The following is a 16,789-nucleotide window of genomic DNA, read 5'->3' as shown; positions in this document are numbered from 1 at the left end:
ACAGGAGAAAAGGTATTCAAGAAGGAGATAGTATCAATGTACACTATCAAAGGGACTGAAAAATGTCCTCTGGAAGTAGTGTCCATTGGATGGAGTGGGAGGGTTGAAGCCAGATTGCCCTATGTTGAAGGATAAATGGGAAGGAGGGAAGTAAAGAGTATGGAAGTAAAGAGTATTAGACCACTCTTTTCAGATTTAAAGAGTATGAGTTTGAACCTGATGCTACAGGGAGAGAACAGACTTGTATTTAGAGATGGACACAGGATCAAAAAAGTCTTTGTGTACTTTGTAAAATGAGAGAAACCTGAGCACGTTTAATTGTAAATGGGAAAATATAAACTAGTAACTCACAAAATAAATATAATTGACAAACATAAGAAAGTATGTTTAAAATAAAAATGAAAATTAAAACTGATTAAATATTCAGAGTTTGGGTATACAGGTATTGTTATATGTGGTTAGTGGGAGTATAAACAATCTTTCTGGAAGGCAATCTCACAATATGTGTCAAAATTATAAGTGAGCAAGCTCTTTTTTTTAAAAAAAGATTTTTATTTATTTGAGAGAGAATGAGAGAGAGAGAGCACGAGAGGGAGGAGGGTCAGAGGGAGAAGCAGACTCCCCGCTGAGCAGGGAGCCCAATGCAGGACTCGATCCCGGGACTCCAGGATCATGACCTGAGCTGAAGGCAGTCGCTTAACCAACTGAGCCACCCAGGCGCCCCTGTGAGCAAGATCTTTGATCCAGCAATACTATTTCTGGAAATTTATCCTAAAGAAATAATCACACAAGTACACAAAGATTCACAAATCATTCAATAAATCCCAAGCAAAATATGCAATGCAAGCAACAATGGAACAGCATCTTCAAATGAATGAAAGAAAAAACTGTCCATCTAGAATTTTATATCCAGTGAAAATACCCTTTAAAAATTAAGGAGAAATAAACACTTTTCCAGACAAAAGCTGAGAGAATTCCTCACCAGATATCCACACACATGTGCACGCTTACACACACATGCACAAATATTAAAGGAAGCTCAAGTTGAAGTAATAGGATACCAGCTAGAAACCTGGATCTACACAAACGAATAGAGTGCCTGAAATGGCAAATATGAGTGAATGTAAAAGACGTTTTCTCTAATTCTTCATTTTCTTAACCAGGTAATTAACAATTTAAAATAAAATAAATAATATATGGTGGAGTTGATAACATATGTAAAAGTAAAGTGTATTACAAAAATATCACAAAAACCAGGAAGCAGAAAATGAGAACATAGTATTGTAAGCTTCTTACTAATCAGAGAATTTGGCATAATATTATTTAAAAGCAGACTATGATCAATTACTCTAGAAAAGCACTTTGCAAACTATGGCCAGTGGGCCAACTCGGGCCCACTGTTTTCGGAAATATTCTTTTGTTGGTACACAACCATGCCCATTTATGAATGAACTTAATGCCACTGAACTGCACACATAAAAATAGTTTAAGTAGTAAATTTTATGTATATTTTACCAGAATAAAAAATATGCAAGAAACAGTTCTCAAAGAGAAAATAAAAGACTTCTTCATGTCATTACTCAACATAAAGGAATCATGAATATTCCCATTAGAAAAAGTCACAGGATTGAAAAGGACACGTAATGCAAGCACTAACCATAAAAGATGGAATAGCTGTATTAATATTATACAAAATAGATTTCAAGACAAGAAATATTACTAGGAAAAAGATGGATATTTCATAATGATAAAACGATCAATTAATCAGGAAGTCTTAACAATCATAAATGTATATATACCTAATAACAGAGCTTAAAAACACATGAAGCAAAAACTGACAGAACTGAAAAAAGAAAGATAAATTCACAGTTATAATTAAAGATTTCAATAGTCTTCTCCCACTAATTGATAGAACAAGTATACAAAAGATTCAGTAGGGATAGAAAAGACTTGAACAACATTATCAACCAGCCTGATCTAACTGGCATTTATAAAACATTCAACCAACCAATAACAGAATACACATTCTTTTCAAGGGCACATGAAATAGTCACCAAGATAGGGGCGCCTGGGTGGCTCAGTCAGCTAAACGTCTGCCTGCAGCTCAGGTCATGATCTCAGGGATCGAGTCCTGTGTCTCTGGGATGAGTCCTGCGTCTTTCTTAGGCTCCCCACTTAGCAGGGAGTCTGCTTCTCCCTCTTCCTCTGCTCCCCACCCCCCCTTGTGTGCATTCTCTCTCTCTTAAATAAAATCTTTTTAAAAAAGAAAAAAAAAAAAGAAATATTCACCAAGATAGATAATAGGCTTGGCTAAAAAACAAGTCTTTTTTAAAAGGATATTTATAGGGCGCCTGGGCGGCTCAATTGGTTAAGCGACTGCCTTCGGCTCAGGTCATGATCCCAGAGTCCTGGGATTGAGTCTCACATCGGGCTCCCGGCTCAGCGGGGAGCCTGCTTCTCCCTCTGACCCTCTCCCCTCTCATGCTGTTTCTCTCTCTCAAATAAATAAAATCTTTAAAATAAATAAATAAAAGGATATTTATATTTAAAAGGATGTATTTATATTTAAAAGGATAAAAGTCTCATAGAAAATGTTCTCTGACCACAACTAAATTATATTGGAAATCACTAACAGAAAGAAATTTGGAAAATTCTCAGATACTTGGAAATTAAACAACAGTTACAGGTCATACCCATATGGTTTATGCCCATACCAATGGATCAAGGAAGACCTTACAAAAGGAATTCTAAAATATGAATAAGCATGGAAACACTACATATCGGAATTTGTGGGATGAAGCTATAACAATGCTTTGAGGAAAATGTATAGCTTTATATGCTTATATTAGAAAAGAAGAAAGACCAATAATCAATGATCTAAGTTTCCAAGTTAAGCACCTAGAAAAAAGCATATCAAATCCAAAGTAAGTATGATGAAAGAAATAATTAAGTTAATAGCAAAAGCCAATGAAATAGTAAATGAACAAAAATGAGAAGGAAATCAATGAAGTCAAAACCTGGTTCTTTGAAAAGACCAATAAAATTGAAAATCTAGCTAAATTGATGAGAGAGAGAGAGAGAGGAAGAAGAAAAAGGAGGAAGAGGAGGAGTGGGAAGAAGAAAGGCAGGACAATACAAATGAAAGAGAAGAAATCAATACAGATCCTAGAGAGGAATGTAAAAATAACAGAATATCACGAGTAACTCTCTGCCAACAAATCTGACAACTTACATGAAAAGGACAGTCCCCAGAGAGACAAAAATTACCAAAAACGACTGTGGTGTAAATCTCTAAGACTACTCCCTGGTTCTGTGATTTGCTAGGAAGGCTCACAGGACTCAGGATACGGTTGTACTAATGACTAAGATTTATTACAGCAAAAGAATACAAAGCAAAAACAGCACAGGGAAAATGCATATCAGGGTGGAGTCTGGAGCAAACCAGGTACCAACTTTCAAGAGTCCTATCCCAGTGGAGTCACCCAGGACATGCTTAATTCCTGCAGCAGTGAATTGTGACAACAAGCATGAATTTTCTTCCACCAGGTAAGCTCATCAGAGATTCAGTGCTCAAGGATTTTTTGGGTGCTGGTCATGCTATCTGCCTAGCATGCACCAGAACTCCAGACTCCCAGTAAGAAAACAGATGTTCAGATAACCACAATGTTTGACTAACATTAGGCACAGTGAGCCACTCCTGGCAGTTAGGTAATGGTGGGGAACCTTCTCCAGATCCAAGTTTCCAGGTATCAGTCAAGGGCCAACTTTATAAGCAGGCCTTTCTAAGGATAGCATTCACAGGCCTCTCTGTTAATTATTTTCTTCTGCACACCAACACAGGAAGAAATAGAGTGAACTGCCCTATAAATAATACTTAATTTGTTATTAAAAATATTCCCACAAAGAAAAAGCATAGATAGCTTCACTGGCAAATTCTAATATTTAGTAAAGAATACCAATTCTACACAATACTCTTTCAGGAGGAGGGAACACATTCTAACTCATCTTATGAAGTATTACTCTGATATGAAAACCAGACCAAAAGAATACAAAGAAAAAACAAACAAAACCTACAGATCAGTATTCCTAATCAATGCAAAATCCTTATAGCATTAGCAAATTACATCCAGCCATTTATAAAAAAGAAAATACATATTCCAGGAATGCAAGGTTATTTTAAATTTGTAAATCAGTTACTGTAATTAATTGGTTAATAATAACATATTAACAGAATAAAGAAAAAATGATTATCTCAATTAATACAGAAAAACCATTTCACAAAACTTAATACCCATTCATGATAAAAACTCAGCAAACTAGGAACAGAAGAAAACTTCCTCAATCTGAAAACATATACAAAAAACCTATAGCTAACATCATATGAAATGGTAAAAGACTAAAAATTCTCCATCTGAAATGGAGGAACAAGGCAAGCAAGTCCACTGTCACAACTTTCATTCGACATTGTACTAGAGGGTCTTCGTTACTGTAATAAATTGAGAAAAAAGTTAAATTCATACAAAGCAGAAGGAGATAAAACTTCCTTAAATTCACAAATGACATGATAATGTACACAGAAAACCCAAAAATTAGGGGAAAAAAAAACTCTACCATTACAATAGATTTTAAAAGGCAACAGGATACAAGGTCAATGTATAAAAATCAAATTTTACTTCTATATACTAGCAAGAAACAATTAGAAAAATTAACGTTTAAAATACTGTTTATAATAGGATTCTAAAACATGAAATATTCAGGGATAAATTTCACAAAACATTTTAAAGACTTACACAATGAAAATTACAAAACATTTCTGAGAAAGATATTAAAGACCGTCTAAATAAATGTAAAGATATACCATGTTCATGAATTGGAGGACTCAATATTAAGATGTCAATTCTTCACAAATTAATCTACAGATTCAACACAACCCAAAATCCCACACTTGTCTTTTAGAAATTGACAAACTGATTCTAAAAACTATCTGGAAATGCAAAGGACTTAGAATAACCAAAACAATTTTGAAAAAGAAAAAAAAAATTCAAGGACTTGCACTACCACATTTTAAGCCTTCTTACAAAGCTACAGTAATAAACACAGTGTTGTATATTGACTTAATGATAAACATATAATCAATGGAACATAATGAAGAATTCAGAAATAGATCCACACATATATTAGATCAACTAATTTTCAAAGAACATACCAAGGTACAATGAGAGAAAAAAAGTCTTCTTAAAAAAATGTGTGTATTGGAACAACTGGAAATCCATGTCCAAAAAATGACCCTCAATCTTTATATCATACTGTACACAAAAATTAACTGAAAATGTATCACAGACTACATGCTTATACTCATTTTTTAAAAGTTGGGACACTGAAAATACAAAGCAGAGAGAAATCATCAGTAATAGTCCTAATTTCTTTAAGTTTTGTACCCTCCAGACACTTGAACTTTACCTGAAACTTCTTGTCTTCCTCAAACTTCTTCTGATCACATAATTCATTGTAATGTTCTTGTAACTTAATATGAGTTTCTTTAAGTGATGATAACTCATTTTTAATTTCATTAATTTCTCCATTAAGTTCTTCAACCTAATATAAAATTTAACCAAAATGAATAGTTATGTAAATGTGTTTTGTATGGGGGCACCTAGGTGGTTCAGTCAGTTGAACGTCAGACTCTTGGTTTCAGCTCAGGTCATGATCTCAGGGTCATGAGATTGAGCCCTGGGTTAGCCTCTGCACTCAGCAGGGAGTCGGCTTGAGATTCTCTCCCTCTCCCTTTGCCCCTCCTCCCCACTCTCGTGCTCTCTCTCAAATAAATAAATAAATCTATCTTTAAAAAAATGTTTTGTATGAAGATATTTTATTAACACAAGCTTTTGGAAATAGTAAAAAAAATAAAAATGATCCCAAAGTAATTACTAATATTGAGAGCTACCATTTATTGAATTGTGCTGAGTACTTAATAAATACAATTTCATGCTCATAAAAATCCCCAATTTACAGGTGAGAAAGGTGAGGTTCACATATGTTTAAGTAATTTGCCAAGATCAGGTGGATATAGTTGGGATCCAAACCCAAAGCTAAATATATGGGTTGTATTCTTAACTACATTAACCGACCTCTTGTTACAAATGAAAAATTATTTTTAAAATTCTCTAAAAGTTACACCTTCATCACTTTCTTTAAGTTTCATTTTCTTGTTGCAAATCAGACATACAGATCTTAACTCAACTGAGTGACGAGTAGTGAGCACTAAGTAGTGCAAAAATAATTGACACTTCAGCCTAATATTTACATCTATAAACGGGGCTTTCACTGGCTATTTAAAATCTCATAATCTTTTTCTTGGGGGAGTACTCTTTCTTGGGAACCTCAAATATAAGACAAAGTAAGTGCCACTGAGTCCCTGTAGAGGCTAACAGACATGAACTCACCTATTACTTTCCCTTCATCTCATCTATTTTTAACCTTTTAAAGATCTGTGCAAGGTCCTTCTTTTCCAAGGCTCAACTCTCAATGAGTTTTTTTATCCCATCCTTTCCTATCCCCCTCAAGGCCTAGTCTAGCACTAATCTCTTCTCTGTTGCTTATTCACAATCCTTCTCACTATACCAGCATGTTCTCTTCAGCCTTACAAATAGAACTAGAACAAACAAACCTTACAAAAAGAATATGCTCTTCTGACAGCCTTAACTCATTTTTCTCCTTGACCCAATTACTCTCTCTCTCCTTTTTATTTAAAGATTTATTTTAGAGAGAGGAGAGAGTGTGCATAGGTTGGGGGAGGGGCAGAGGGAGAGAATCTTCAAGCAGAATCCCCGCTGAGAGTGTTGCATGACACGGGGCTCAATCTCAAAACCCTGAGATCATGAACTGAGCTGATACCAAGAGTTGGACACAACAAACTGAGCCACCAGGCGCCCCTCCCACTTCCTTAATATAAAAGTCCACACTTGGCTACTTTCAAATTCTAACTTCCCATCACTCCTTAACAACCTGACTCGTGCCCTCACTGTTCTACAGATTTCCCCACCCCACAGATATAACCTGCAAATTAGCAAAAGGATTTTTCCCAAGTTTCATGTCATTTAACAGCTCTGTAGCATGACTATGTTGACTACTTGTTCTTGGAACAGCCTCTTTTCTTTGTTTTCATGGTATTACTCTTCCTTTATCCTCCTAGCTTTCTCACCGTTCTTACAGGCTCCCCCTCCCACCCTGCCCCAACACACACACACACCCTACTCTTTCTTTTTTAGCCTTCTTCTATAGTTCTCCACTCCTTCGATAGATGATTATAACTATACCTTGAAATTTTATCTTTATGCTAATAAACCTTAAATCTGTATCTCATCTCCCAACTTCTCTCCTAAGATTAGATTCACATTTCCAAATGCATAGTATGTATTTCAGGCTAGATGTCCTGCAGGCAATATACATTCAACAGCTTCCAAATTAAACACATTATTTTCATCTACCAAATCTGCTTCTCCTTTCACATTTCTTGTGTCAGTTAATGACATCATTCTACGAGTTATACTAATCTCAGAGTCCTGTTTGACTCCTTTCTCCTTCTAATCTTTATTATATAAAAAATATCACTATCCTGCCAATTCTACTTTTAAATGTTTTTTACATCTATTCCTCTTCTCTGTTCTCACTACTACTACCCTAATTCACACCCTCATGCATTCAAGGTTAGATTATTTACAGTATTCTTCTTGCTGGTCTCTCTCCATAAAGCCATCCTCCATACTGTTGTAAGTTATTTTTCTAAAACTCAGATCTGACTATGTCACCCTTCTGCTTTAATATTCTCAGTGGCTTTCCATTACTTATAAAATAAAATTCAACTTCCTTAGTAAGGAGACTTTTGGAAGATGATCTCAACCTATTTTCCAATGTCACATTCCACATATCCTATGCTTTATTCAAATCAGACTGCTCATCACCCTTGAAAATGCAGTTTCATGCCTCCATGATTTTTCCCATTCTTTACTAAATGGAATGCCAACAAGATGGAAAGAGAAGTATAGGAAATGGGCACATATTGTTGGTGAAACCTTATTTATCTTTCGAGGCTAAACTAGCGTCATCTTTTCCCTAAAACTTTCTCCAACTTAGCTAAATGATAGGATTTATTTTGTTCTTTCACAGTAATTTGTTAATACTATTAAAACCACTCCATGCTATTGCACTCAATTTCACAGTTATCTGTCCATTTGAATGTGAGCTCTTTATTGATCTTTGTATTTTAGGCATCTCTGAAAATCCAGTACCTAGAATAATGCCAAACACACAGTAGATGCTCAATAAATGGTGTGAATTGAATTCCTTTTGTGACCTGCCCTCTCCTCTAAATAATTTCTGACCATTCTCATTTATTGTCTTTTTGTCTATATATACCCATTACTATAGAACTAGTCAAATGAAAACAGATACACGTACACTGTTCTTTGTAATATTTCTATGAATTTTAACTATATTGTCTAAAAATATTCACAAAATTTTATTTGTATAATATCTCTTTCACTGTTTGTTTTTTGGGGAAATAGCTGTTTGTATGATTCCATCTTATTTTTGTCTGTATCTTTTTAAGTTTTAAAAACCCATCTTGATCCAAACTCAGTAGGAATACTTTCACTGTTCTTCACTCAAGAATGGTGAAAAACTTACATAGAGATAGAAATACAATTAAAGAGTAGATCTGACCTCCCATTCAAGAAAACTCTCACATATAATCATAGCAGCTTTTTCTTTAAAAAAAAAAAAGATTATTTATTTATTTGAGAGAGAGAGCACGCGTAAGAGAGAGAGCATGAGCAGGGGGGAGGAGCAAGGGGAGAGGGAGAAGAAGACTCCCCACTGAGCAGGGAGCCTGATGGACTCAATCCCAGGACCCTGGGATCATGACCTGAGCTGAAGGCAGATGCTTAACCAACTGAGCCACCCAGGCACCCTCAGCTTTTTCTTTCTTAACTATGTTCTATTTAGTGCTAAAGCATATGGAAGTGAAATGACTATAGAAGCTAAAAAATCCTAAGACAAAACCAATTTCATACAAATTTATAGACTGAAGCCTCACCAGTGAAACTGAATGCATATTTTTCTTCATTCAATTGATTTTTTTCCTTGTGGGAGGGGCATGGTGATGGTCTCAGGGAAAAATGAATTTTAATTTTCTGAGTGCAACTAATCTCTTTTTGGCATGGTTGACATATTTCAGTATATTCTCTTTTCACTTTACAGTTTTCCTTATCCTGACAGTACCATTTCCATGGTTTTTAAACATCAGGAATGAGAAGGAAGTGTTAGGATGCAATGTGAATTTGCTGAAGCTAAAATGAATATTACTATGCTTGTTGCTTAATAGTAAACTATAAAGAGTAAGCATTTTTTAGTATTCTGATGCAACTAACTACAAAATACTTTTTGAGATTTGGACAAATCTTACTAAATTCATCAGTGAAGACTTGATCTCTCCAAAATACAAATTAAGGGAACATGTTAGCTGGGAATGAAGTGAAAACTCGAGTTACTTATATAACAATTTATATCAAAATTGTCTACAAGAAAATGTTTATCAAACTGGTATCTGGATATGTATTAGTATAAAATATATTACATTATTATAGTATTAGGAAAAATACAGCAGAATTATAGTATAATAGTCCAAAATATCATCTTTCTTTCCCAAAATATACTTTTCATAAACTCATAGTGACTTGCTACTGTGTTAATTCTTTTAAAAGAATTGAAAGGAAATGAAAATACATATTAAAATAGAATAATCAATTTTGGGGTCTACCAATCTTTAAAGTGAACCTTTATTTTTTACAACTTTAATTTATACCATTTCATACTTTTATTGTCTACTTTACTAAAATGAAAATTTAGTGTAAAATAAATGGATGTGGTTTAAGGAAACAGCTATGTTTATAACATATCAACTCTTTATGATAAAATGTTAATACTACAGAACTCAACTACTATATACATGTTCTAAACATGGCTTTAATACAGCTCAACAAAACTGCTGAGGAAAGCCAAATAGATCAGTTAATAGTACCTATATAGTTATTTTAATCATTTTCTAAAATACTGTTTTATGAAAAGATAAAATTTTTTTGTCACATATGGGAAGTCATTCAAATTATATATATCAATATTTATATTATTAGGAATACACACACATGCATATGTGTGATTTTTCATGCATGAAAGCATTATAGGCAGTTTTATTAAATTTAGCTTTTCAACAGCATTTACTTCTTGGAAACACAAGTTCAAGAAGAATATGTGTCTGACTTTATTCCTATATTGTTTTTGCAATATTTTCTTAGCATTAATAGTTATTTTAAATGTCTACAACTACTTATTTTAATATTTTACTATTTAATAAACCTACATGCTTTTTCCAAGTTCCCAGTGCTTTCTCATGCTCATTTTGAAGATTAAGGAACTTTTCTTCATTTTCTTTTACCTTCTCCCTTTGCAGCTCATTATCTCTTTCAAGGGTCTGCAATAAAATTAATTATCCAAAAAATAATCAATACCACATTAATGAATTTTGATGTGTTTTATGTTGCTTGGACCTTTGCTTCTAACATGCTGAAAGTGCCATACAGATCAGTGATAATGTGCTATCTCAACAATAATTTTCATAAATTAACAGAAAGGTGCTTATAGTTTAGTTAACAGGAAATAGGGGGAGGTTATGAAAAAGAAATGGCTATAAAAGGGTATAAAAACATTGCCATTATTCAGTTTCACTGCATAAGTTTTAATGTCCTGAAAAAGTAATATAAAGTACAGCACTGAAAAATATGAAATGTAGCATAATCCAGCCTAACTCTACTACAAAATCTTAACTACCACAGAACATTTTTCCATATCTGTTTATTTTAGAAATTAACTGGCTAGAAAACCCTTAAATACAATTTTAATTTTTAATTTCAAATTAACACTTTTTTAGTACAGCTTCAATATTTACCATATTAACTTATTACTTCATAAATTAACGTAATATAATCACCACTACACCACCCTCCCCCCTCAAAAACCTTTAAGAGTAAAAATACTGTTTTCTAAGACAAGGGTTTTAAAGTTATTAAATTACTGTCACCAATATTATTAGGTTTCTTCAATGTCTGCTGATAATCCAAGTAAACTTCTGTAAAAAGATAGATAGTTAAGAACTCTACCCACATGTCTAATACATCTGGAATTAAGTTCACTTTTTATCATTATTAAAGTTATTTACATTCAGGGTAAACATTTCAAGCCACACAAAGGATACAGCTTCTATCAGCTCTCCAGTTCTCCTCCCCCAGAGGTAACCACTCTAACAGTTTCTTGCGTAGCCTTCCAGAAACTGTCTCTAAGCATACAAGTATATAAAATATATCTTTTTAAATACAGATGAGACCATACCGTACATATCATGTTCTTCTGCAATCTGTTTTTTCTTAAAAAAAAAAAAGTAGTTCTTGCTTACTTTCCATACCATGAAGTACAGATCTATCTAATTTTAAAGGCTTCATAGTATTCTATTTAAAGAGTTCTCAATTATATCTAGAATACCAATACATAATGACATAATTATGTAAAATTATGGAAATACCTAAAAGCATTTTACAGTTTTAACATTAAAATTCTCCTCTAGCACATAAAGAACATTATTGCACTTCGATAGCCTGCAATGAATACCTATTTTGCCTGCCTTTACTTCAAGATAATGTAAATATTTTTATAGAAGTCATGTGTTCTTCTTAATTTATAGGCAAATAATAGAGCAGTTTCTAAATATTTACGTGTTTATTTAATAGATGCTTACTGTTTTAACATTTTAACTAATACAGTATCTATTTATACTTACAACACCATATTTTGGAAGATATACAAATCAAAGTTTGGAGGAGATGTGAGAGAATATACTACCATATCTATTTAGTGATAATAAATGACCAAGAGTATTATGTTCTTAAAACAGTGTATCAGATATGTCAATCATTTCCTGTCCTGACCCATACATACCATATCTAAAAGAAACTGCCTATATCAGATACTCTCATTTTTTTTTAAAGATTTAATTTATTTATTTGACAGAGAGACACAGCAAGAGAGGGAACACAACCAGGGGGTAGTGGGAGAGGGAGAAGCAGGCTTCCCACTGACCAGGGAGCCCGATGCGGGGCTCAGTCCCAGGACCCCGGGATCATGACCCAAGCCGAAGGCAGACGCTTAATGACTGAGCCACCCAGGCACCCCTCAGATACTCTCCATTTCCACATTTTGGAGACTTTCCATCCTTCCATTATAATTTGGACCTATTGCTCTTTCAGTCTGCTACACTGATCAGGTGACCTCTGAGGATTTCCTTCTCTCTTCTGGGGTTGGTCTCTTGGCTCCTAGATCCTACTGTTTCCTCTTTCCTGGTTTATTCCCTTGTCTTGGTAAAGCAAACCTTCCATTACTTCTCGATAAAGGAGGCACAGATGGCACATTTTTTGAGGCCCTCCATGTTGAAAATATCTTTTTTCTACCAACACGTAACAATTCATTTGGCTGAATACAGTACAATTTTGCTTTAGAAATCAATTTCTTAGGGGTGTCTGGGTGGCTTAGTCAGTTGAGCTTCCAAAACTTGATTTTGGCTCAGGTCATGATCTCAGGGTCATGAGACTGAGCCCCATGTAGGGCTCCACACTCAGCGAGGAGTATCCTTGTTCCTTTCCCTCCCCGTCTACTCCCCCTCCCTTCTCTGTCTCTCAAATAAACAAAATGTTAAAAAAAATCAATCTCTCTCCAACCACTGAAGGCATGGTTCTATTATCGTCTATCTTCCAGCACTACCAGTGAGAAGCCTGAAGTCATTATGTTGCCGTTCTTATTCTTAATCCTTTGTATGTGACCTAATTCTTTTTTCCACAGAGTTTTAGAATCTTCTCTTTTAGTATAAAATTTCATAATGATATACATTGGTTTTGAGCAAAACAAACTCAAATTCTTCAGTTCTAGGTTACATTCTCCTATTATTTCTTTGGTCATCTCCTCTCTTTCCATTTTCCCTGTTCTCTCTGAAACTCATTAGACCTCTTGGACTGAAACCCTAATATTCTTTCCCTTCTGTTTTCCACCTTCTTGTCTTTTGGTTCTACTTCCTAGAAGACTATCTCAATATTACTCTCCAAACTTTTCACTGTACTTATGTCTGCTAAAATATTTATTTTAAAGTTTCTCTTTAATTCTGAGTTTCTTTTTCTAAAGACTCCTAATTCTTGTTTTTATGGATTAATAAATATATTTCTTGTAATAGTGTGTATTTTCTTAGTTTCTCTAATTTTTTTTTCATTACCCTGTTCGTTTTGTCTGATTTGCATGGTAGAGACTGTCTTCAAGTGCCCAGTGATCCTTAACTGCATGTTCATATTCAGAATGAAGTATTAAAAAGCTGGTTGAAAGTTTTGTCAACTGTAGGTTGATCTGGTTGAGCAATTTCACTGGGAACACTTCACTGGGACAGCCTGAGCAAGTTAGTTCCCCCAGAGAGGAAACTTCATTCTCCTGTCTGGAAGTGGTAAAGCTAGCTGTTCTCTAAATGGGGAAACAGAGCAGGGAGGTCTCAGATTTCAGTACTTAGATTTCCACCCTGTTTTCAATATAATTCTCTCAGTAACATATTGGTAAATTGGCTCTAAAAATTTTTTTTACAGCATTTGTCAATTTTAAACGTTCCAACCAGGGGCAATTTCAAGCCACCACTAGTTTTACAACCAGTTCACAAAATGACAAGAACTTTAACAAACAGCTCTCCCTGGTATAAGCTGTCTCGAGAATACTACTGGATTTCCCAACCTCAGTTGTCCCCCAGACTCTCCAACATGAATTGCCAATCTTCTGCCAAGTAGAAGACAGGCAGTGCCTTTTTGTGCAGGGTAGGGAAGAGAATTGGGAGGTAAGATAGCTTCTAGCTTTTTATATAGACCTTCTAGCTCTTGGCTTCCGTTGCACATCCAGCTTCTAGAGGCACATGATGCAATTCCTGAGCATTCCTGCACCTTTGACTTGAGTTTCTACTTTCTTTCATTTGCTAAGTAAATTACTAATTTTCCATTTGGTTCCCACTTAAAACTTAATTTTTATTGTTTCTTCTCTTTATTTACTTGTCCTTGTGGATTTATTAATGTCATTTTATTACAGTTTCAGAAGGAAATAGAAGTTAATGTGTAGGTTCAATTCAACATGTTTAACCAGAAGCCCAGATCTGGCAATATCTGAACTTACAAAGATTCTGAATTTATTCATTTTTAATCATTCATTAATTTAATAAAATTTAATGAGCTCCTACTGTGTGCCAGATACTCTTTTAGGCTCTTAATGCTACATGCATGAAACTGTTACTGTTCTCGTGGAATTTAGACTTTATCAGAAAATTATTTGTATCTGGATTAACAAACCCAAAAGCCATTCTGAAAAAAATGAATATTGCAGCAAGTCAAAATAAAATCATCTGTTAATGTTTTAATATACCACAACCTAAGTAATTTAACCCTGGCTAATACTATGACTATAGGAGCAAACTAAGTAAATTATTCTTGTTAAACACTATGACTACAGCAGCAGAAATACACTACGTTTAGACTAAACTATAATTAAATCATAGTAGAAAATATTCTCTCTCATGAGAATTCAGGTCTCTATGCTCCAAACTATACCATTAAAAAAACGAGACAGATGACAGCATGATTGCAGAGCACTGAAAAAAAAGTAGGCCATTATGAAGAGTAATGATCCCTTTTAATACAGGTAGAATTAGAATGCTCCTCAAGAAAAACACTTGAGATATCTATGCAGCATAATCTTCAGCAACAGTTCAACACCAATATTTTGTTATACTATATATCAGTGGTTCTCCAAGATCAGTCTATAAAGTACTAATCCATGACAAAATTACACTAGTTAATGGCAAACAAAGTCTATACAAGTCACCAAATGTCTTTTCTTGTAAAGGACTGTATCTATTCTGAGATTATATCCTTAATATGTGGCATTAAAATATTCTTTTTTATAAAATAAAAGCGATGACAGAGGGTGTTGCTTATTTTTAATGTCCTTACTTATCAAAATAAAAAGTTGACCATTCTATCTTGTTCTTGTCAATACTTTGCATGAAATTTCCATATGAAATCTAGTTTCTCTATGTACTATCAAGGCTCAAATAATAATGGTGCTAGTTAAAGAGGCATATGGATTATCTAAGATATTGGCACTTAGAGGTAAAAGATCCTGGGACCATAGTTAGAGTCTTTGTTAACTCAAAGAAACACGTGCCTGTATGTCTCTGTGACTACTGCACACTCCACAGAATTCAACAACACATAAACATTGCATTTAGAGCTCGTGAAGGGTAATTTAAAAGTCGTGGTTTTAGAATAAGTGATCTAACAAAGGTGGCAGTCTCACTGATCTAGGAAGAATACAATAACATTGTAGTGTTGTAGAAATGGTCCTAGAGTAGAATCAGGTCAAAAATTTAATTTTGGGGGGGCGCCTGGATGGCTCAGTCATTGAGCATCTGCCTTCAGCTCAGGTCATGATCCCAGAGTCCTGGGACCGAGCCGCACATCAGGCTCCCTGCTCGGTGGGAAGCCTGCTTCTAACTCTCCCACTCCTCCTGCTTGTGTTCCCTCTCTCGTGTGCTCTCTCTCTCTCTCAAATAAATAAAATCCTAAAAAAAAAAAATTAATTTTGGGTTTGCCACTAATTAGGAAGCCTTGAACTGTATCACTTACACTTTTTGGATCTCTAGTTCACCATGAAATGAAATGATGGGATTGGCTGTTCACTAACATTTTGTTCATCCTAAAAAATCTGTTTCAACTCCTTTAAATGGACAAGAAAACAATCCTGATAACTGCTACTCCATAAAGAATTTGGGTAAATTCTATTCTATATTTCTTGGGAGAAGGTTCAAAGTATTAGAGAAAGTCCCAGTCATCTATCGGTAGGGTGGGTAAAGGACGTGGGGGGATACTTGCTTATAACTGGACTTTCAGAGAAATTTTTTCACTAGTCTTACTGGAGGAGGTGAAAAGGGGAAGAGGAAGGAAGAGTTTGACGCCAGAATGCTTCTTCCCTCTCCCAGGTCTAAGTTTTACAGTATCGGGGCCAGGCAAGAGAAATGAAGAGGGCAAAACTCTCTTTACATGATTAGTCAAAGAACATCAATGGGGAGGAGACAAATCTTGCATTGTTCAGGTTAAGTGTGGTTCCATTCAACGATGATGAAGTCAGCATAATTTGTGCGACCCAATGCAAAATGAAAAAAGCAGGGAAAACGCACTATTAAAGGTACTAAAATACAAAACCTTTCCCTTCCTTCATGGTTACCGCACCGCCCCCCCTTCTCTCCCTGTCAACTTATCATGGTGTTTTTTATTTTCTATTTAATGTCATGTATCCCTGGGCAGGGGGATATTCACAGAGCAAATGCAGATCCTCACAGATGCCTAAGGGCCTCACCACACAACTCAGAACAAGCAAGATCCACCAGCTATGGGGTTCCACCTCCTGCAAGCTACTAGACCCATGTACTATGCCCTGGCTGGAGGTGGGGAAGTCAATCTTTCTGTCCCATGGGACCTCTGCCCCAATCCATGGCAGATGGGTAACCCCCAACCGATAGCACCTGCCAGGCAGGGATATACCTCAGTATCTGGATTGAGGACTGACTCCCTGCGAAGTCAGGGAGTGCCAACACACTGCCAACCTGAGACAG

General features: G+C 35.1%; 1 protein-coding gene across 1 annotated transcript in view; it reads right to left on the bottom strand.

The window, feature by feature from the left end:
• Positions 1–16,789, bottom strand: part of CCDC73 (coiled-coil domain containing 73) — a 115,337-nt gene that overhangs the window by 11,348 nt on the left and 87,200 nt on the right. Inside the window, exons 12-13 of the mRNA XM_028087708.2 lie at positions 10,418–10,528; positions 5,461–5,595 (exon numbers count right to left, since the gene is read on the bottom strand). Coding sequence (XP_027943509.1) covers positions 5,461–5,595; positions 10,418–10,528 — 246 coding nt within the window. The remainder of the gene's footprint in view (positions 1–5,460; positions 5,596–10,417; positions 10,529–16,789) is intronic.

This window comes from Eumetopias jubatus, unplaced genomic scaffold (assembly GCF_037043125.1).
Source record: "Eumetopias jubatus isolate StellerSeaLion01/CBP00866 unplaced genomic scaffold, mEumJub1_p1.0 scaffold_13, whole genome shotgun sequence".
Lineage (NCBI taxonomy): Eukaryota > Metazoa > Chordata > Mammalia > Carnivora > Otariidae > Eumetopias > Eumetopias jubatus.
Note: the sequence above shows the minus strand (reverse complement) of the source record. Positions and strands in the feature narration are given on the sequence as shown.